Source organism: Cetorhinus maximus, chromosome 8 (genome assembly GCF_964194155.1).
Source record: "Cetorhinus maximus chromosome 8, sCetMax3.hap1.1, whole genome shotgun sequence".
NCBI classification, from domain to species: domain Eukaryota; kingdom Metazoa; phylum Chordata; class Chondrichthyes; order Lamniformes; family Cetorhinidae; genus Cetorhinus; species Cetorhinus maximus.
Genome location: NC_135886.1, coordinates 83,340,019 through 83,363,448, shown reverse-complemented (window position 1 = coordinate 83,363,448; position 23,430 = coordinate 83,340,019). Strand labels below are relative to the sequence as shown.

Sequence of the window (23,430 nt, the reverse complement as noted above, 5' to 3'; positions counted from 1 at the left end):
GATTACTGTAGGCAAGAACAACAGAATAGTAGACAATGCATTTGTGTTGATAAGTGTAGGTAGACCTAGGGGCCACCCACGTAAACTGAGAAGCCAGGGTGGATTCTGTGCCTGGAAGCTTCACTGTTCTAAGCGGGTGATCGACCTGTAGAACAGGGTTCCAAAGGAGGCAGAGAAAACCTATACTTTACAGTCGTTTAAAAAGGTAGCAGATAGCATTCCAGAAAAAAGGAGGCTATCACAGCATGAAGAAGTTATTCTGAATAATAATTGATGGATTCATGATTACACCCCAACAACCCAAACCCAGGGACTGCCTAATCATAAAGAGTCAGAGTGTAATTTTTAACAAAGAACTTATGAATTAAGATTCTTTTTCCTCTTTCCCAGTCGATCGATGGGAGAGAGAGGCTCAGTACATGGGGATGGAATTAGCATTAATGAACATTTGTTTAAAAATCTATAAATTTGATCTGTGCAGGAACAAGTATTCCAGAATTGTTACATTGTTTATTTCATAGGAATTTAAATGAGTTAGATTTTCAGTGCAGTCAACAGGAATTAAATAAATTAACAGCAAGGCAACACAACTGTTTGGAAAGTAACTGTCAAAACCACAATGTGATTGGGCTACCTGGACATGTGGAATTGACCAAGAAATAACTTTCAGTGCAACAGATGCAGTTTTATTGTTATACTCATCACATTAAGAACATTTAGAAATAGTAATCCCACAGAACAGTGACAAAAGATCTCTTATTTTACAGAGTGTACAACCTTTACAGCCACATGAAACACAAGTGTTTTGTTTTAAATCTACGAGGCATTGCTAAATTAACATTCTGAATTTTGGAAATAGAACATTTTGTATTCTCGAGCAACTGATTCTCATCTGGTGCAGAACAAAAATTGACAACATTTGAAAAAACACAAAAACTACCACAACACAATGAATAAAGTTAAAAATTCACAAAGTGAACAACCATTTAATGTGTGAGCAGTAACCAGCTAAAAAAAACTATATCCATCATACCAATTCTTATACATTATATGCATAACAATGTCAAAACAAGATCTGTATCCATTAAATAGCCCTGAACCAACTTATTTGATTCATAAAGTACTCCCCATGTTATGTAACTTGCAGATCAAAAATATTTGAAAAGGGATGCACAGAATCACCACACATGCCCTATAATAAAGCAGTTCAACTCTCAGCAGTGTGGTATCAATCCACACTGGTTACATAGAGCTACACTTGCTTTGGTATTAAAATGCAAGTCTGTAACAAGCTGTAGCAACTGTAAGGAGTGAATCAAAAGAATTTCAATTGCATCCATTGAGCCAGTCTTATCATGAAGCTTTTTGGAAAGTGTCTGTACCTGCTAGGCTATTTGTCACAAATCACTATTTATTGGGGTTTATTTTTGATTAAAAAAAGTTAAACAGATTTTTTAACATCTGTTCCATGAATCAGATATTCACCAGGATTAACAATAAAGTGGAAACAATTTTAAAGGGTCTAATTGTGGATTTTATAGCATAGCTGTAGAATATAATATTTTGCAACTGCATGTGAATTAAACTCGAGTCGCTGAAACTGTTAAGACAAAGAACTCGCTGAATGGCTTCACAATTATGGCAGCCCCAGAATACTACTAGTCAGATTATGTAATGAAACAAAAACATTTGTACAACTGACTCCTCTTCCCAACTTTCATACCTTTTAAAAACTTATAATACAAAGAATGAAAGGTAGGTTGTGAAACAACATTCAAGTTGAGACCAGGAGAAACAGTTCACGAGCCGTGCCAATTAACTTGAGTAATTAAATTTTGTGTAAAACATTTTCCTGCCTGTATGTCACATAATAGCCTCTTTATGATGCCGCATTATATGCTGGTTCTTTTCTGATGGCCTACGGAAACCTTTTTTGCAAAACTCGCATCTATGAGGGTAGTCCTTTGTGTGAATAGATATTACATGACGCTTGAAACCTGAAGCATCAGTCGTGCTATATTCGCAATATTCACACTGGTAAACTTTCTTTCCACTATGTGTCTTCATGTGCTTTTTAAGCTCACTTTGCTGTCGAAACTCTCTCTTGCACCGTTTGCATTTAAAAGGAAGGTCCTTGGTGTGGACTGAAAGAATATGGCGGCTAAGTATAAAAGGATCTGCAATTTTGAAATCACAGTGCCTGCACTGATGAAGCTTTTTACCCTTGTGAGTTGACATATGTTTCTTCAGCTCTGATGGACGATGAAATCCCTTATCGCATACTTCACATTTGTGCGGAAATTCCTTGGTGTGTACAGATATTATATGACGTTTAAGGTCACTAGAGTTGGAGCTTCTGTGGTCACAATGTGGGCACTGATGGGTCCTATGTGCCTGAAATAAAGTGGCATGCTTCTGCAGATCTTTGTCATCCAAAAATGTTTGAGGACAGTGGTCACATTTGTATGGCAGCTCATTGCTGTGCTTAGTTTTCACATGGGTCTTCAGATTAGAAGCATCAGCAGACCTGTATTCACAGTACTGACAGTGGTATGGTTTTTCCCCTGTGTGAGTTCGCATGTGTTTCTTGAGTTCTGATGGATGACGGAATCCCTTCCCACACTCCACACAGATGTGCGGGAAATTCTTGCTGTGCACTGCCAACAGATGGCGATTGAGAAGACCCTGTTCAGCTGTCTCATAATCACAAAATTTACATTTATGCATTTTGGTTTCTTTTTCCCTAGTGACCAGTTTATGAGCAGTCAGTGCTCCTGCCTGAGTGAATCTTTTTCCATACTCATTATACTCGTATGTTTTCTCTCCTTTGTTGATGAGCTTGTGACTCTCCAGATGATTATGAAAACTTGCTTTTTTATTTGTTGTATAGTCACAGTCTGTGCACTGATACTTCTTCTTAGTGCTCTGCTCAGGATGGTTCTTCATGTGCCTTTTCAAGAAACCCCTGGATTTAAACTTCTTCCCACAGATGTGGCATGGATATACAGTTATAGGCTGTCCATCAGGACCTATGATGACAGCTTTAAAACGAGAAAAAAATGACTGAGTAAGCTTTCCTAATCTTCATGTGTTTTATAACATTAAGAATACAACTTATTTTATTTTTGTTGTTTGGAAAACAAAAAGGTAGGCTGAAACATCTGCTAGGATTCTAGGGTCTTTAAATTTGAATTTTAAATAACCTTCTGAGAATAAAACTGACTTTTAAATAGGTTGGCTGATGGTCTCCTTGGCTCACACATCTTGTGATCACCTCTCATTTTGCTGCATAAAAGAGGAAGCACCCCTCTCACACCCAAAAGGTGGATCTCAGAGAAAGGCCCAGGCCGTTGAAAAAGGTCTTATGGAAACAAATGTCAATGAATATTTTTCCCAGCTGGAAAAGTCAAATTAACAGACTTCAAGGAAGGCATGCCTTGTATACTGCACAGAAATGGGGAAAAATGCCTTCTGGATAATGCCAATTGTATTATGCATTATGGACACCTAATATTTAAAGAAAACCTCCTGTAATTTTTCCCCATGAAAAACATTTGTACTCAGTGTAATTCCTGAGCTGCATGGAGGCTACTAGACACAAGCATGGATACAAGTATATCCTCTAAGTTCTTTAGTAAATATTGGTTCTTGATATTTTACAGTCTGCTTTGAAACATCCATTCTCATTGAAATTTGAGGAAAAAAGTTCCACTCTCTCAAACATTTGCTTCTAATGCTACAAACAAACAAAAAACACTGATTCCCAATGGATAGCTACACTTACCTGTATGCCACTGTCTGCCTTCACCCCTCCTCTTCTTCCTTGCTTTTTGCTTTAGTGCTCTGGTGGTGCTTGTGCTATCACTTATTTGTAGGAACTGACTCGAAGTGCCATTCTTATTTTCTATCTTTGCCTCAAAATTGTTACCTTGAGGAAAACAATACCATTTTTAAAAATGTAACTTAAATGACCAATATCAATAAAGGTTTCATAATTTTGTGGTGTCTTATATATTCAAATATAAATTATTTGCATGAAATTTTCAAATCTGGTTTCAACGTAACTAAAATGTTAACAATAAATGTACAAAGTATAAAAACAATTTCTTCATACTCATGCAACAAAATACTTGTTTCTCCAATGTTTCATCGAGTATAGGGAAAAGGGTTCAAAAATTTACTCAGGCTATATTTCCCCCTAACTGGTTTCTAAGTTTTCTAATGTACCACCAATACCATGTGAAGCAATGTGAGATTATCGACTCAGTAATGCCAAGAAAATCTTGTATTAAGATAGCACCTTTAAACAAAAAAACTTGCTACCATGCTTCACAAATGGAATTAGATGGGAAAGTGGATGCTGACAATGAAAGGAGAAATTAGGAGGGGTGGCAAAAGGCTGGTTAAATAAATGGGTTTTGCAACAGCTCTGAAAGGAGGAAAAAGGAATGAGAGGTGGAGGGAGTTAGCCGGAGAGTTCCAGAGGACACTTATGGTTTTGATATCAATGGGGGTGTAAAAAGGAGAAGGCGCATTCCTCCAAGGCCAGAGGGGGTAACCGGACACAAGCCTCAAGGAGGTTACAAAGATAGGGCTGTGGATCAGACATGCCTGAGGTTTACATTTAATACACTGGTTGATAGGGATCCACTGTGGGTCGCAAGGATGGTGATAAATTTGTAGGCGTTAGTTCAGAACAGGATATAGGTGGCTATTCTTGCCATTAATTGGAATTTATAATGATAGGAGAACATTGGAATAAACATGCTTGGGTGACAAAAACAAAGGATCAAGTTTTCAACATTGAAGAGTCGGAGGCAGTGTGGAGGTGAGTGATAATAGGTAACTTTGACAATTGATCGGAAATAGGATTTAAAACTTAGCTTAGGGTCGTACAGGAATTTAAGTTTCACAATATCTGGTTTAGTCAGATAATTTTAACTGCTCCAAATGAGATCAGCAAGCTCAGACACACCATCAAACCTGGGCCTTCCAGGACAGGTCAGATTTTTACCTCTAAAACATCAGGATTTCTGTTAATAATTACTAACAAAGAATTACACAGAATTTACGGCACAGAAGACAACCATTCGGTCATAATTTTAACAATCTATCTTGTTTCCTCCAAAATCCAGCCCGATCACGCTTTGATAAGTATACATAACCTCATATTTCTGGTATCATCCTTGTAATTTTTTTTTGCACCCTCTCCAAGTATCCTTTACACAGTATGGTGCACAAAACTGAAAACATTACTCTAAGCATGGTCTAACCAAGGTTCAATACAAATTTAGTGTGATTTCGCTACATTTCAATTTTATCCCGCTAAAAATAAACCAAGTGTTTGGTTTGCTTTAATTTTTAAAAATCGCCTTGTTAAATCGCTGTTGCTACTTTTAGCGATTGTGTATTTATACTCCCATTTGCCTTTGCTTCTCTATTCCCATTTAAATTACTTTCCAAGTAAAATGCAACCTCCTTATTTTTCTTATGAAAATGTATTAGCGAAAGAAGGGGCATGCTGTCGAAGCTTTTCGTCTTGCACTCATTTGTACAGATTTGCAAGAATACCAAATCTCAAAGGGAACAACTGTTATGGCACAGCTGATGGTAAATGCTGAGTTGTTCAAATCCAGAGGAACACTTGAGACAACTGCCACAACTATTTTTTGCAACATGTATATTTTGGGATGCGGGCTTTGAATTCAGTAGTAATGATACCACCAAGCCTTATAGGTTTTTACAAAACTAGATTAAACATTTATTAAGAGAAATTATTTTAAGCACATGCATATGTCTACAAATTACTACTATAATAACTTCTAAATCCCCTAATTAATCTGACTCCCAGTTACACCTCCGTTAAGGCAACAGTAAAACACAGACATTAAAAGACCCAGGCAATGAAACATGAGACCCTGAACAACCTAATTCAAATAAAGTTTTCTTAACTTTAGTTCGCTGTAGACAAAAGCTTGAGGCGTAGATGCTGAAGGCTTTGCATACTTGTTAGATCTTAAAATGCCTACCCTTACACACAGCCTTCGTTCCTTTATACATATTTTCCCATTTGAATGCAAATTCCCATTGTTTCACTATGTCTTTGGACTTTACCTCCCTGATCATAAAAATTTATCATAGTGCCAATTTTACCAGTAGCCTTTGGGAAAAATAAACACTATTTCTGAACTTCACCTGGCTAGGTGACGCATTTCACCCTTCCTTTGAAAACAACCTAGTCTGGTTTATTTGCAAATGCAAATGTCCTTTTACACCTTACATCCTAAACTTCCCCCATGTTGATCTACTTAACATTTCAAACCTAGCTTACCTTTGTTACATCAAAGCCTCCAGACCAGCTGCCTTTAATCCAATTAAGTCTCACACACACATAAAGACACATTTACCACTATTTTCCAATAAATTCCAATAACATTATTATATCTTCCTGACAACAACAATTTATACTGAAACTTGAAAAAGTCACAATCTGTCAACATGTCTATTTCAACTAAACAAAAGTTTGGGGGACTGCCATTCCCTGATTCATTCCCCATGGTAATTTTAAACTGGTTCGATTTTAAACAAAAACTTGAGAGTTAATTGTTCTCTGGTGCATTCTCCATGGCAACACCTCTAATAGAGTCCAATTGCCAACCAATCAGCACCCTCTTCTCATGCAGTATAAATTGTTGTTCCCTTTGAGATTTGGTATTCATGTGAACCTGTCCTGATGAGTGCAAGATGAAAAGCTTTGAAAGCATGTATTTTTTTCCAGCAATACTCAAGCCCTGTACTGCCAAACAACTAAAATGTATTACCTCACAACTTGTGTTGAAATAAATTTGCTAATTATATGCCCACTGGGTAAGTTTATTAATGTCTTCTTTTAATTTGTTGCAGTCCTCAAGGTTAAAAATCCAGGCCCCAAATTTGATGCATTAACACATTCAGAGATTGTGTTTTTGATTCCGAAGCCTAAATCCTCATTATAAGTTGTGAACAACAGTGGTCCCAACAGTGATCCTTTTGGGGCCCCATTTCACAATCGCTACCACTCTGAATAGCTACCCTTTACACTTACTCTCTACTTTCAGTCTTGCAGATAGCAATCTATCCAATCTGCTCCATGCCTTTTAAACTCTATATGTCCTGACTATATTCTTCAAGTTATGTGACACCTTATCGAAGGCCTTGCGAAAACCAAGAAAAATTACATCTACTCATCACTATATAGTCCTATAGAAAATGAGTCTGGAGAATTGATAATGGAAAACAAGGAGATGGCAGATGAACTGAACAGGTATTTTGCATCAATTTGCACTATAAAGGATACAAATAACATCCCAGAAGCAGCTATAAACCAGGAAATTTAGTGAGGAAGGAGGTCAGGAAACTTACAGTCACCAGAGAAGTGGTACTGAGTAAATTGTTGGAGCTGCGAGCTGACAAGAGCCTGGGTCCTGATGGGCTTCATCGGGGATCTTAAAAAAAGTGTCTAGTGAGATAGTTGGTGCATTGGTTTTAAATTTCCAAATCTCCCTAGATTCAGGGAAGGTCCTATTGGATTGGAAGATAGCAAATGCAATTCCTTTATTCAAAAAGGGAAGGAGACAGAAAGCAGGAAACTACAGGCCAGTTAGCTTAACATCTGTTATTGGGAAAATGTTAAAAGCTATTATTAAAGAAGTTATAGCAGGGCACTTGAATAAGTTCAAGGTCATCAGGCAGAGTCAACATGGTTTTGTGAAAGGGAAATTGTGTTTAACCAACTTATTGTAGTTCTTTGAGGAAGTAACATGTGCTGTGGATAAAGGGGAACCAGTGGATGTACTGTACTTAGATTTACAGAAAACATTTGATAAAGTGCCACATTAAAGGTTATGGCATAAAATAAAAGCTCATGGTATGGGGGTAACATATTGGCATGGTTGGAAGATTGGCTGGCCAACAGGAAGCAGAGAGTAGGCATAAATGGATCTTTTTCAGGTTGGCAAGATGTAACGAATGGTGTGCAACAAGGATCAGTGCTGGGACCTTAACTGTTTACAATTTATATAAATGACTTGGATGAAGGGATTGAAGGGATGGTTGCCAAATTTGCTGAAGACACAAAGATAGGTGGGAAAGTTAGTTGTGAAGAGAACATAAGGAGGCTACAACAAGAGGTGTTAGGTTAAGCGAGTGGGCAAAGATCTGGCAAATTGGAGTATATGTGGGAAAATGTGAAATTGTCCATTTTAGCAGGAAGAATAAAAGAGAAGCATATTATCTAAATGGTGAGAGATTGCTGAGCTCTGAGGTGCAGGGAGATCTGGGTGTCCTACTGCATGAATCACAAAAGGCTAGTATGCAAGTACAACAATTGGGAAAGCTAATAGAATGTTATCATTTATTGTGAGGGGAACTGAATACAAAAGTGAGGAGGTTATGCTTCAGTCATACAATGCACTAGTGAGACCACATTTGGAGTACTGTGTACGGTATTGGTCACCTTATTTAAGGATGTAAATGCATTGGAAGCAGTTCACAGAAGGTTTACCAGACTAATACCTGGAACGGGTGGATTATCTTATAAGGAAAGGTTGGACAGGCTAGGCTTGTATCGGCTGGAGTTTAGAAGAGTAAGAGGTGACTTGATTGAAACATATAAAGCTCCTGAGGGGTCTTGACAGGGTGGATGTGGAGAGGATGTTTCCTCTTGTCGAAAAATCTAGAACTAGGGGCCACTGTTTAAAAATAAGGAGTCGCCCATTTAAAACAGAGATGAGGCAAAGTGTTTTCACTCGAAGGGTCATGAGTCTTTGGAGCTCTCTTCCAGAAAAGGTGGTGGAAGCAGAGTCTTTGAATATTTTTAAGGCATAAGTGGATAGATTCTCGGTAAGCAAGGGGGTGATAGGTTATCGGGGGTAGGTGGGATGCAGATTTCAGGTTACTATCAGATCAGCCATGATTTTATTAAATGGCGGAGCAGGCTCGAAGGGCTGAATAGCCTACTCCTTGTTCGCATGCTCATATTACCATCGTCTTTCTGTTGCCTCAAATAATTCAATGAGCTGGGTTAAGCAAGACTTTCCCTTTTGGAATCCAATCTGACTATTCATTATTACATCTTTGGTCTCAAAATGTTTTTATATTTTCTCCTTTTGTAGGGATTCCTTTATTTTTCTTACTACTGGTGTTAAGTTGACTGATCTATAGTTCCCTGGACATGTCTGTCTCTCCCAAGTATAGGTATAATGCTAGATATTTGGCAGTCCTCTGGCACTACTTCATTTTCTAACAGGTTATTAAATGTGTGGAATAGAGTCTCCACTATCTTTTCACTAGATTCTTTTAAAATAAAGTGAAAAGTTTAATCTTGATTTTGAAAAAAATGTTAAATGCAAGTCAGAAAGTCTGCCAATTTCTTACCATATGCAGCAGCCCATGCAACAGGTACAAAGGCTTTACTGATGCCAGAATCCTCAATCTGCGTCTCATGCACTGTGGTTGCTTCCTCATCTCCAACAATGACCTCCATGTAAACTTCATCAGCAATATCAGCACAGTCTGAATAATGCATAAATAGCACTTTAGTCAAAAGCGATTTAAGATTTTCTAGCTTTGAAAATGTTAATTGAAGAATCATCAAATCTATAGAATGTATTGCTGCCTTAAAATCCAGTACCATTAGCACAATTGTAAAATTTAAAATAGGCGAGTTTAATTTGTCAGTAGAAAGCACAGTGGTGAGCACTGGAAGACAATATCCTGGCAGTAGCTTTTGTAAATGTAGTCAGGGTCTGTAGGGAGAGCTCTATATTACATCTGAGTACTTGAAACCATTGTAGGTGTTTAAGGTAACATGTTAAAGTGCACTGTTCACATCAATTTCCCAACCCTCAGTTTAATATTTAAAAAATACATGTCATAGATGCCTTTTCCTGGTGGAAATGTAATTACAGATTTACATCAATTAAGTTGTCAAAAACTTCTCAAAAAAAAGTTATTGTGCCTCTGTCATTAATGCATTATGTCTTACACTGAGTTCTGTTCTGTTGTTCTCTCACAAATTCAGTGTGCTGGCAGAACACAATACTTCTACTAATACAAGTATGGTATTATGCAACAGTCTCTTTTTGAAAATAAAAATGATGAGGATCCAAAAGACTATAAAACACAAAATTACCCATTAATTACAAATGTGGAGCAGAGTTCTGTATAAGGATTGGCCAATAGAAAATTGCACCAGTTCTGATGAAGGGTGTCTGCTTGAAACATCATTACTTTTTCAGATGCTGACATACTTGAACTGAATTTCCAGCATTCACTATTTCTTTTACCTCCATTAAAAGTCAATCAGTGCCAAACTAACCCAGTGTGAGATGATTAGGTTACACAAACTGCTGTATAAACGCCAGAAAATTAAATATTTCTTATAGATGAGTCCAAAGTATAGGACGCCCACTTAAAAATATGGTTTAGAAATTTCTCTCAATCCAAACGAGTAACCGTTACATTAATCACATTTGACTAAAAAGTCTTGACCAAAACATCAACCTGATTTTTTACATCCTCAAATTCTAAAATACTTGTACACAGCAAGTCGGTCATTTAGTTAGGTGGTGCATTTTAAAAGTGAACTCTATTTAAAATTTAGACTCTTTTCCCAACTTGTACAATCTTCTTTCCTATTTTAATTTCTGTTGCTACATGTACTGTCACATTACAATTTCTTTTGTAAAAAGTTATCTCTTCTAACTCTAATGTTGACTCTCTATTTTCTTTTTAAAGTCTAAGTTTGGACAAAAGACCCAGGTAACAGATTTACGATATTCCACGCAAGGACAAATGTCACTTCTTTCTGAAAAATGACTCAACTAAGTTTACAAGCGACCATCTAGCAGGATTCTAGAGCGAGGGTTGTATTACTAAGTAACATAGCTAAATTCATTATTTCTAAGTAAGATATAGTTTGCCTTTGAATGAACACTAAGAAAAGAAACCGTACATAGAATTTCTTACTAATGTCATCTTCCTGAGACGGATCTTTGACTGCCATGTAAACCATCTTTTCCCGAGGCATTCTACCAACATTCCCTTGTTCAAGTACTCCAGTTATGGTATGACCATTCTGATAATCATTCTCTGTAATAACTTCAGTTTCACCTTCAAATAAGAAAACAATCAGACTTTAAAGAAAAACTGAAATCAACTTCCTTTAATTGCAGAGAATGCTGGAATATTCTCAGCAGGTTAGGCAGCATGTGTGTCGAGAGAGAAAAACAGAGTAAATGGGCAGAATTTTGCCGTCGGCAAGCAGGGAGCGGGGCCTGCTCGCCGACGCGTAAAATGACACGGGATGACATCAGGCGGAACCCCCAACGTCATCCCGCTTCATTTAAATATTCAGGAAGGCGGGGGCGCAGCAAAATCAGCTGCAGGCCCGCTGACCTGTCAATGGCCAATTGAGGCCATCGACAGGATCATTTAAACGATTAAAAGGTCCTGCCCGTCCAACCTTAAGGTTGGCCGTCAGGCCAGGAGCCCCGGCGGCAAATAGAGAAAACAGAAAACCTCATCCAGTGGCAAGATGAGGTTTCGTGCAGGGTTTTAAAAATTTTAATAAAGTTATTATGTAAATTATGAACATGTCCCATCTCATGTGACATTGTCACGAGGGGGGCATGTTAGGGATTTTTTTTTTCTATTTTTAATATTTTTCAACGTGGAAGTGATCTCCCTGAGGCTGCACTTAGCCTCAAGGAGATGTGCGCTCTTTCGTGCGTATGCGCGAAAGAGCACACTCTCACTTTTAGGGAATCCTCCCCCCCCGCCCGCACAGGAAGCGCATAGCACTTCCCGCCGGATGTCACGCTGGGCGGGCCTTAATTGGCCTGCCCACGTAAAATGTCGGCGCGGCCTGCCTCTCTGGCAGGGAAAGGCTCCCTGCCCGCCGGAGATTGAGTTGGGCCTGCCTGCCTGACAGGCAGAAAATTCTGCCCAATGTTTCTGATGAAAGGTCATAGACTTGAAATGTTAACTCTTTCTCTCTCTCTACAGAGATGCTGTCTAACGTACTGAGTTTTTTTCCAGCATTTTCTGTTTTTATTTCAGACTTCCAGCATCCAGAGTCAGCTGTTTTTCCTTTAATTGATCTGTCAGAGAAAATAACCACTTATTGGTTATTGCAAAAATGAGCCATTTGATCAACTGAAAAACCTGGAAGCCATTCTTCAGTTCCAAATTATGCATTTTAGTTCCTGAGATTCTAGTGTGTATACAAACCTCCTCATGGGTAGCTCAATTTTCACTTCAGTATATGTAAAATACACATTTCAAAAATGTCAGAGCTCATCAGAACAAACTGGTTTAATGGCTACTTGTCAGACAACCATAAATAAAAAAACTGCCCATCAGAATCAGTAAACTGGCAGAAGATTCAGAATAACATTGGTTTAATTTTAATGGTATTAAATATTTAAGCTTCAGCACAGCTTGTTAGTGGGGCAAGTGAAATAATGGAAAGAAATGCAGTGTTATTTTTCTTTGGAATTGGTAGACAGATTGCACACCTCGAAGCATAGTAGTCTTTATTTTAAGTTATCCTTCATATTCCATTGGTACACAAGCCAAAATTACCCTTCTCTGCAAGAAACTTTCACAGTTCATAACAAGACTACAACTTGTGACAACCACTCGATATGTCCTCATTATCTTTAGTTGTTTTGACCAAAGATGTTCGTCAGCATTAGTTTATCTGAGGGAGCCCAGAGTGAGAGTTTCATTTTTTTTAAAAAAAGTGTTAGGACAATAATAATTTTCAACCAAATGATGATACTGTGATTAACACATCAAATGAGGTTCCACCCCACATTGTGTCATAAAATATTACTGTACTACATACTGTCAAATGCATTTTTTAAACTACAACTCTAAATTTCATTCTGGAAGGATCTCATTGTCTTGGGAGCGTTAGGAGAAAGCAATTCACAAAATGGTCTAGAGGAGAGAGGCTAGCTTAAGCTGGATGAGGCTGGTTTCTATTTATACTAATATTGATAAATAAAGCCTAGTAGTTGAGTCTGTATCCCTGGACTCTGAAACAATGACAGGGACAAGTGTCCCATGTGAGAAATAATTTGGTTGAACTTCCACAATTAAGGCGCATACTCCAAATGAAAATTCCAAAAAGTTGCACTTCATATTGGAACAAGAGGCAGCAATGTGACTTTTCACAACTTTGTATTCCGTTACTATGAAGATCCATCTCTAAAGATCGACATCCCATTTTCTGTTATCACACACAAAACTGAAGAAGGACAGTGGAAACACCAAGCTTAGATGTCCCTCAACTAAGTGACCATCCCAAGGGAGAATGAAATGTAACATAGTTAATGTTCTATATCCAATTCAAAGTTAATTCTCCAAATGCTTAACTCTAATCAAGTTGTGTTTCTGTGTCCACTGAAAAAACAAAGTATCCTGAACTCCCAAGTTAATCAAGAATTCAGCTGCTGTGGATGTTACGGAAAACAAAAGCAGTGTTATTCTGATTAGAACACAAACTGCCTTTGCATAACTGTCACTGAAGCATAGCGCCTACTCACACCAACAATGGTATAGATTAAGATATGCATTGTACCAACGGGTTCAGTACAGAAGTCCTGAAACTGGATAACTAAAGGTAACTACTGCCACATGAACAAGGGTTCTTAGGCCTAGCAAGATTCTTATGGATGACCAGAAGAACTTTCACGTTTACAATGAGAATAGATAAGAACATAAGAAATAGGAACAGGAGTAGGCCATTCGGCCCTTCAGGCCTGCCCCGCCATTTAACAAGATCATGACTGATCTGCCCCACGCCTCAACTCCTCTTTCGTGCCAGCTCCTCATAATCCCCAACTCCCTGATATTTCGAAAATCTATCAACCTCCTCTTTAAATACTTTGTGATCTCACCTCCACAACTCTCTGGGGTAGAAAATTCCAGATATTCACTACCCTTTGAAAGAAGAAATTCCTTTGCATCTCAGTATTAAACGAGTTTCACCTTATTCTGTCCCCTAGTTTGAGATATCCCCACTAGTGGAATCACCTTCTCAATATCTACCCTGTCAAGCCCCCTTAGAATCTTGTACGTTTCAATAAGATCAATCTACATTCTTCTAAACTCTAACAAATAAAGTCCTAACCTGTTTAGCTGTTCTTGATAAGTCAACCCCTTCATCCCAGGAATCAGTCTAGTGAATCTCTTTTGAACTGCTTCCAATGCCAGTATATCCCTTCTTAAATACAGGGACCAAAACCGTACACAGTACTCCAGGTGCAGCCTCACCAACACCTTGTACAGTTGTAACAAGATTACCCTGTTTTTAAACTCCAACCACCTAGCAATACAGGCCAAAATTCCATTTGCCTTCTTAATTACTTGCTGCACCTGCATGCTAACTTTGTTTCATGCACAAGAACATCCAGATCCCTCTGTGCTGCACTTTTTTTGGAGTCTCTCTCCATTTAAATAATAGTCTGCCTTTTGATTCTTCTTACCAAAGTGCATTACCTCACATTTTCCTACATTAAACTCCATCTGCCAAGTTTTTGCCCACTCACTCCACCTATCTATATCCCTTTGCAGATTCCTCATTACAACATGCCTTCCCAACTATTTTTGTATCAGCAGCAAATTTGTATACATTACACTCTGCCCCCTCCTCTAAGTCATTAATACAGATGGCAAATAATTGAGGCCCTAGGACTGATCCTTGTGGCACTTCACTAGTTATGTGTTTCCAACCTGAAAAAGACCCACTAATCCCGACTCTGTCTTGTGTGTGTTAATCAATCATCAATCCATGCTAATATATTACTCCCAATATTGTGAGCTCCTATCTTGTGCAATAACTTTTTATGTGGCACCTTATCAAATGCCTTCTGGAAATCCAAATACACTACATCTACTAGTCCCCTTTTATCAACTCTGCTTGTTATATCCTCAAAGAACTCTAGCAAGTTTGTCAAACATGATTTCCCTTTCAAAAAAACATGTTGACTGTTTGATAGTGTTAAGCTTTTCTAAATGTGCTATTTCTTCCTTAATAATGGACTGTAGCATTTTCATAACGACAGATGTTAGGCTGACTGGCCTATAGTTTCCTGCTTTTTGTCTCCCTCCCTTCTTGTACAGGGGAATCACATTGGCGCTTTTCCAATCCGCTGGAACCCTCCTGGAATCCAGTGAGTTCTGGAATATTTCAACCAATGCCTCCACTATCTCTGCAGCCACTTCCTTTAAAACCCATCAGGTCCTGGCAACTTGTCTGCCTTTAGTCGCATTAGTTTGTCAAATACTTTGTCTCGTGATAGACAAGATCTTTCCTTCCATTAGCTCCTTGCTTATCTGATATCTTTGGGATGCTTATAGCGTCCTCCACCATGAAGACCAATGCAAAATATTGGTTTAAATTATCTGCCATTTCCCTGTTCCCCATTATCAATTCTCCAGTTGCATCCTCCAAGGATCCCACGCTCACTTTAGCCACTCTCTTTTTATATGCCCGTAGAAGCTCTTGCTGTTTGTTTTTATATTTCTTGCCAATTTACTTTCATAATCAATTTTCTCCCTCTTTATTAGCTTTTTAGTTATCCACTGTTGGTTCCCAAAAAATTCCCAATCCTCTGGCCTACCACTAGTTTTCACCACTGTGTATGCCTTTTAGTTTTTGATTGGATACTCTCCTTGACCACCTTTGTTAACCATGGGTGGTTCATCCTTCTCATCGAGTCCTTCTTTTTGACTAGGATAAATTTTTGCTGAGCGTTATGAAATATCTGCTTAAATGTCTGCCACTGCTCATCCACTGACCTTTCCCTTAGTCTATTTTCCCAGCCCGCTTTAGACAACTCTCTCTTCATACCTCTGTAATTGCCCTTATTTAAGTTGAGCACACTGGTTTGAGACCCGAGTTGCTCGCCCTCACACTGAATTTGAAATTCTACCATGTTGTGATCGCTACTCCCTACTAGAGGATCCTTAACTATGATATCTCTTATTAAACCCACCTAATTACGACATTACTAAATCTACTAGATTTGACTGTCTGAAAGTTGAGATTATCTATTTGACAGATGTGCTCATGAATAGTCCACTCAAAGGGTTCCACATATGAGTAAAAGAAGAGACCCCTCGAGCGCAGATAATGACCTGGATTTTGTGGTAAGAATAACAGTGAGGCTATTAGCTTTCATTTTCATTATGGAGTAAATCAGACAGCAACTTCCAGTCCCTGCACATTCAAATTAAACACGGAAGTCAGGAAACTGCTGTTCAATTTATCCTGTTCCTCCATAGGCTTTGCTATCTTGCCGAGAGTTTCAGTATTCAAACAAATGACAGGCATGAAGTTGTAGTATGTGCCCACTAGATTCCCACTAAACATGCCAGAAAACAAGGCTAGAGCCTTTCTATTCAAGTGAAAGTGAATTTTTAACTGCATGATAAATCTTAATTAGTACAAACAACCTTCTTGGCATTTACTTTTACATGAGTGGAGTCTCATTCATTCAGATTTTAATTAATATTGGAGGTTAAAAATTCAAAATTAAAATAATTTTAAAAACTTTCTTTTTGTCTCTCATCTCTCTTCATTTCACTTGAGACATGATTTTACGTTGAATTAAATATTCCGTATTACACTGCCTGGTTTAGAATCTACATGTTTTCAGTCTAATTAGCTGAGCAGAAACACTGGGTGGAATTTTTCGTGCCCGCTGGCATCAGGCATGATTGGTGGTCTGAGCGGACAATATGTGATCAGTTTCACAACGGCGTGAAACCAGTTTGCGATCATCTGTTCAGCCCACCTATGGCGGGCTGCGTTTTCCACCATTGGATGTCAGGAACCTCATTGTCATACATCAGCACATAATCATCAGGCCAACCCGCCAGAATTGTGCTGGATTGTCCGCTCATGTTGGCGGGAAAGCACGCCATGTATTTCACAACAGCGCATTGTGACATGCACTTGACAGCCTGCGCTTTGAGGGGGACTCGGAGGTGAGTACACAGCAACATTGTGCAGCGTTTGCCAGGGTTGCCTGTTGGACTTCAAGCTTGAGGGGCACTGGGGGTCGGGGTTAAGGGCAGTCCTGCTGTTGAGGTGACTTGGGAGGATGGCGGGGGGGGGCGCAAACACAGCCCTGGCATTGAGGCGACGGGGCGGGGGGGAACCAAGGGCCTGCCATTGAATATCGCGCACAAGCATTAGGGAAACCTATATAAAAAGTGACTATTCCTCTGCAACTCAGACAGTTCAGGCGCAGCCAGATTGATACGACTGGAGTCGGGCTTCTAGCTTATCTGCCCATTCAGGCAATGCAGAGGCATCAAATGCTCCAAAGCTTCCCCCTGCCGCCCCGCACAGACTGCAAAGTCATGAGCATTTTAGTGGATGGCTGAACAATTGGATGGCTGCACACAGTGTACAGTCTCCTCGCTAAAGCTGGCCATGGAGCAGTCACTGCTGAAGGCGCTCACAGCTCATTGCAATGTCAGCATCCTGGTTTGGACCAGTCTCCCCATGGTTCAAGCTCACAGTGCAGCCTTGCAGCGCGGGTTAGGAGAACGCCTGCATCTGAGCTGAGAGCACAGCATGCAGTCCAGTGGGCAAAGCTGTCGCCAATCGGTCGGGTGGGTTGGGGTGAAACTGTGGGGTTTTGGGCAGCCATGCAGCGCACTAAACTCTGGCCATCCAAGCGGTGGCCAGCACCCTCCAGGATGCATTAAAGGGGCCTTCACACTTAACCGAGAGAGGTTCTTAGTACACCCATACTAATCACGTGTCTCTCTCTTTCATCCTGCAGGAGTACATCATCAGGATCATGGAGCCTGGTGAGCTAGCTGTATGCCTGATGGCCTACAGAGCGTGAAGATGATGGAGGAGTGACTGACCGAGGCTTCTGGCTGTGTAGAGGCAGGAGCAGCTAACTCAGGAAGAACAAGCGGCTGGGGCTCCAGCACATGCCGCCTAAGAGCTGTTGCAGGCCGGTGCCTAGCGACACCCAGGGTCTATAGATGTCGTCTTTCATTCCTGCAGGCGACCAAGAACCAGTGTTGTCGAAAACTGCGCATGTCTAGGGAACTGGTCGGTCACATCTGCCAGCTACTGCAGGATTTGGCGCCATGGAGATATGGAGGGCATCCACTACCAGTGGGCGTCAAAGTGACAGCAGCGCTCAATTTCTACCAGTGGCTCCTTTCAGGGCTCCACAGGTGACCTTGTGGGATCTCACAAGCCTCCAACCACAAATGCATTCATGAGGTCGCAGATGCCACCTTTTCAAGGGCACACAACTTTGTGCATTTCGCCTAGGACCAGGACAGCTAGGATGCAGAAGCGATTGGATTCGCCCAGATCTCGGGTTTCCCACAGGTGCAGGGTGTGATCGACTGCATTCATGTGGCACTCGGATCTCCATGGCAACACAGGGTGAACTACATCAACCGCAAGAGGTTCCATTTGCTGAATGTGCAGTTGATGTGCGACCACCAGAAACGCATCCTGCAGGTTTGCGCATGGTTTCCAGGCAGTGTGCACGTTGTCTACATGCTCAGTCGGTCACAGATCCCTGGAGTCTTCCAGGATTCACAGAGGTTGCATGGATAGCTCCTCAGAGACAAGGGCTACCCGCAGAGGCTGTGGCTGATGACACCCATGCGGTGGCCTCAGACTGCAGCAGAGCGACGGTATAATGAAGCTCATGCTGCAGCTCTCAGCTTGGTGGAGCAGGCCATTGGATGTTGAAGATGAGGTTCCGGTGCCTGGACCGGTCTGGTGGAGCCCTGCAATACAGTCCACAGAGGGTGTCACGCATCGTCGTCGTCTGCTGTGCCCTTTACAACCTGATGCTCCAACGGGGAGACGAGCTGGCCGAGGAGACGATGGAGGAGCTGCACGTCTCCTCCAATGAGGACGACATTGACAGGGATGAGGCCCTCGCTCTGGCTAGGCAAAGCAGGTGCGCTCGGGAGGCCCTCATAGCTGCTAGATTTGTGAAGGATGACGACAACATGCAGTGAGGTGACACCATAGTTCATCACATTGCATCTCCAGTCTGGCTTCTGGAAGCGCAAATACCCTCTGTGCAAATGCTCCTGTCATGGAGACGCAGTGGAGGCCCAAATAGTCGCTTGACTGCAGGAGGATGACGAAGACATGCAGTGAGGACACTCCATAAATCTTCACATAGCCTCTTGAGAGTGTCTGGCTGAGGGCAGGTCGCTTGTGCTCTGTGATCAGGGTCATATCATAGAGACGCAGCCATGAAACTTTGGAAGCATCTGATTCTTTGTCTGCCTTCAGGAGCACAGCATCAGTGGTCACAGATGAAGAGGTGGGGGGCCAGCCCCTCCTTAAAAGGTGCTGAGAGCAGAGAATGAGAGAACTCTGTGGCACTTGCCCACTACATTCTGGCAGCAATGACAAGCACTGCCAAGGTGCAGGCAACAGCAATGTTCCCAGGGAGTATGAGGCCGGACCATCACTAGTTTGAAGGCTGCACAGAGCACAGGGAGGAAGCCCTGGACTGTGCAGAAAGGACTCATCTCAGTGACAAGAATGCTGCTCATCAGGACAAGGAGCCATAGGCAGGGAGACACACTTGGGAGTTTATTGACAATAGTGAAGAGTATGTACAAGTGATTAACACCCGTGCCCAGGCTGTGCAACTAATTCTCACTGCATGCAGCAGTCCCATACAACCGCAGGATGTGCCGGTTCACGGACTCCCAAGATACCTGCCCCTTTTGCGGTCCTGTGGAGTCCGTAAACCAAGTATACATAGGGTGTTGTAGGCTGCACTCCCTTTTCAGTTACTTAAAGAACCTTTTATTAATGTTTTATTTGCACTTCAGTCCCACGCTCCTGATTTACGGGCACCCGGTGCAGTGGGGGGCTGGGAGGGAGGAGGACCTCCTTGTGAACCTGCACCTGGGCCTGGCCAAGTTAGCCATTAACAGGTCCAGGCAGCGGGCAATCCGGCCGTCTGCCCCTCTTCCGCAGCTATGTTCACAGCCGGGTGTCCCTGGAGAGGGAGCACGTGGTGTCTGCTGGCACCATCGAGGCCTTCTGTGCTCGGCGGGCACCGCGGGGACTGGGGTGTTTTATCGACCCCCTTAATCACATTTTGATTTGATGCTTGTAAGTTTCATTTAAATTTTGTCTTTGGTTTTGCAGTTCCCTAATTTAGGGGTTGTGTTTATTTTGTCCCTGATTTTCTTAATTTAGTTTATTTGGTTGACTCCAAGAGAGTTAATTCTCCTTAACTCTGCCGCTACGTCTTCGTGCTCCCCGGACATCCACAGCGGAGGTGAAGCCAGCCTGCTGTGACGCCCGGTGATGACCTTGGCAAGCGTCCTCTGGAGCGCCGGGACTTGGAGGGCTCCGACCTTTTCGGGGTCCTGTTGTGTGGTAGTGGCGCCCTCATTGGCCTGTGGAGCTGGAGCTGCTGGTGTGACAGGAAGAGCGGAGTCGGATGGGCTGGACACTCTCGGAGTCACCTGGATAGATGGGCCTGAAGTGTGCACCTGCTGATCCTCCTCCCTATGGGTGCTCAGGGGCCTCAGGCTGACTCCTTGAGGAGCAGGGGTTGCTTGCATGAGATCAAGCTGACCGGCACCTCTCTTGCAAATGCACTGTTGGAGGCCAACTATGGCATCAGCGATGGAATTGAGCCCGTGCAGCAGCGAAGTCCTGGACCAAGGTCTCCATGGCGACCGCCATCCTACAAGCGGTGACCTTGGTGCATTGGCATGCCGGCACTATCACCTCAAAGTGAAGGCGGACAGACTCTTGCATCATGCCTTGCGATCTGAGGAGTGCAGCGGTCATCCCGTCCTGCTGTTCCCGAACTTGCCTTTGCAGCTCCAGCAACTGTGACATGACCGAGTCCAGAGGCTCGTCATCTGAGTCAGACTCAGCAAATTTCTGGCCTCCAGCAGCCCTCCGAGTACCGGGCGTCAGGGAAGTCCCTGCTGCTGCCTGCTGTGGATCAGAAAGTGCAATGTGCTCACCAGATTGTGATCCCGAGGCTATTCTAAAGCAAGATCCCACTGAGGTGTGTGTCTCTGCACTGGTGGAGGGTATGGGTGAGCACTTTGATGGGACTTCAAGGAGCGTGCCTTCAGATTCCTCTTTAGAGGTTTCTTCGGGGCTTGATTGGAGGCTCTGGGTCATGGACTCCATCGGCTGTTGCCAAGATGTGCCTGTGGAAGCAAGGGGAGGTAATGAGTGCATGGCAGTGGCCTGTGAAACAAAACACATTACTCACAGCACGGTTGTCTGATGGATGTTTCACTGCTGCATTCTCAATTGGTAGAGCACCGCCAACCTCACCGTCAGCACAGGACTGGTCCAGGTCGTCACTGGCCAGCTGGATGGCTCTGTTTTCAAAGTCCGTGAGGATCTTGATTTCGGGCATTCTGCCACTGGTCAGCAACCCCTCCCTCTTGTTGTGTGCCAGCTTGTCCTGCATGAATGGAGATGGAGAAAGTGTAAACAGGATGCCTGCCAGGCCTGATGATAAGTATGCTTGGCCTGTGTGGGTGGCAAATGGTCCCATGGATGGGATAAGGACAATGACAGTGAGTATGAGATAGTGAATGATGATGTCCCTTTAACTGGCAGCGAATGAGATCACTGTGGATGTGTGGTGGGTTTGAGTGTGAGAGTTGTGAGTGATGAGAAGAGTGACTTACCCTGATGAAATGGAGATCATCATTCATTCTCTTGCAGCACTGGGTGGCTGTCCTCTTTTGAAGGGCGTTGGCGCTGACCACTGCTGCCTCTGCCTCCCAAGCCAGGTTAGTGCTGTTGCTGCCATCCTGTGGCCAGAGCAGGGCTAGAGGACATACTGGCTGGCCTCTATGGCATCCAAAAGGCGCCCGAGGAACACGTTGCTGAACCTGGGGGGTGCAGTCTTCTTCAGTTTCAGGGCTATGTCTTCCGTGCAGCAATGGTGGTCTGGAAGCACTGAATGTGTGCTTGCGGCTGGACTTTAAATATGGCGCCCGGCATGATGCAGCAGCAGGGTGATGGCAGGCGGGTGAATGAGAGCCCACCCACCGCACCATGGAAATGGCGTATTTCCCGGGAGTGCATAAACAACGTGGCAGGTTTGGGATGATATGGCGTGAAAACCCGCCATCGTGGCTGGTGGGTAAAATGTCATTTTATCCGCCTGCTACCACCCTATCTGGGAAAATTCCACTCACTGTTATTTAGCCTGTTCACCTGTTCACATAGGTCCCAGATCCCCTGTAGAGGGTGCTGCACCGCTTTAACTGACTACCACAAATCACAGTGTAAACTCTGTGGGCAAGTGCATATGTCATTCATTCACCGCTGAATGCAAAATCTAGGCTATAATGTTATTGCTGGATGCCTGTGTGAAATAGTCTATGGGCTGAAAGCAGCTTTCCATACTAAAATGCAGAGGAAATTTAACCGAACCCATCCAAACAGTTCAGTAAAAAAATTTAACTTGCACGTGAACCCAATTTGCCGTGCACATAGCTGTCAACTTTACAGCAGTGAGTTGCATGCTATGTTTATATACCATTCTCAAGAGGCGGAATAGTTTATTGTAATACTCAAATCAGGCACCCACAGAGCAGCTGGGAACCTGGTTTGAATTTAACACTGGCCCTCTGGATTTCTCAGGGCTTGGAAAACCTATCTGACATGGCTGTTTCTACCTCCATTTAATCAGCTTTGTATACCCTTTTTGAGCCAGGAGGAGTGCTTCACCCTTCTGCTATAACCAGCCAACTAACTTCACCAGCCCCAATAATCTCAATCTCAGGCATCATGCCCCACAATCTCCCCCAACCCCAACAATTGGCAGTCTGACCTCCCCTTAAGCCCCCAATCTTTGTAAAACCCCTTATGCCTTGTAGTGTCCCATGATTTTCAACAACCTCTGACTGTAACTTTCATCCAGGCAGTGCAGTTGGTTTACTGTTGCTAAATCCATTCTACAGTCTAAATGATGCAAACTTGGCATAAAAAATAGGCTTGTACTGTCATTTCCTGTTCTTTGCTTCCTTTTCACCTTAGGGTTTAAACAGTATAGGAAAAATAAAAATTTCCGAGAAACCAGTTATGTATCCTTAGCTGTTTTTCCAATCAGGCAACCCCTTGTATGTGAACATTATATGAATTTGAAATTTTTTATTTGTTAAAGATTGTACTGAAAAAATTAGAACAGCATACCTGTCCACAAACCATACTTATTTGCATTATGATAGCAGATCTGAATTTTCACCACTCAGGCCTTCTGTTCCCCACAGTATGCAAATGGAACCAGGGAAAACATCTAATAGAGACTTGTCATTGACGTGGAAAATAAATGCATTTAAGTGCATTTAAATCAAGAACCAAGTCAATAT

General features: G+C 42.1%; 1 protein-coding gene across 8 annotated transcripts in view; it reads right to left on the bottom strand.

The window, feature by feature from the left end:
- Positions 1 to 664: 664 nt before the first annotated feature.
- The window catches only part of znf711 (zinc finger protein 711), a 52,292-nt gene continuing 29,526 nt past the window's right edge, over positions 665 to 23,430 (bottom strand). For 7 of the 8 annotated variants that reach the window (XM_078547212.1, XM_078547207.1, XM_078547210.1 and 4 more), the window contains 4 exons: positions 11,008 to 11,151; positions 9,415 to 9,552; positions 3,785 to 3,928; positions 665 to 3,041 (listed from right to left, as the gene is read on the bottom strand). In XM_078547212.1, the coding sequence (XP_078403338.1) occupies positions 1,864 to 3,041; positions 3,785 to 3,928; positions 9,415 to 9,552; positions 11,008 to 11,151 (1,604 nt within the window). In that variant the 3' untranslated portion in view covers positions 665 to 1,863. The remainder of the gene's footprint in view (positions 3,042 to 3,784; positions 3,929 to 9,414; positions 9,553 to 11,007; positions 11,152 to 23,430) is intronic. The other variant, XM_078547213.1, reaches the window with a different exon arrangement.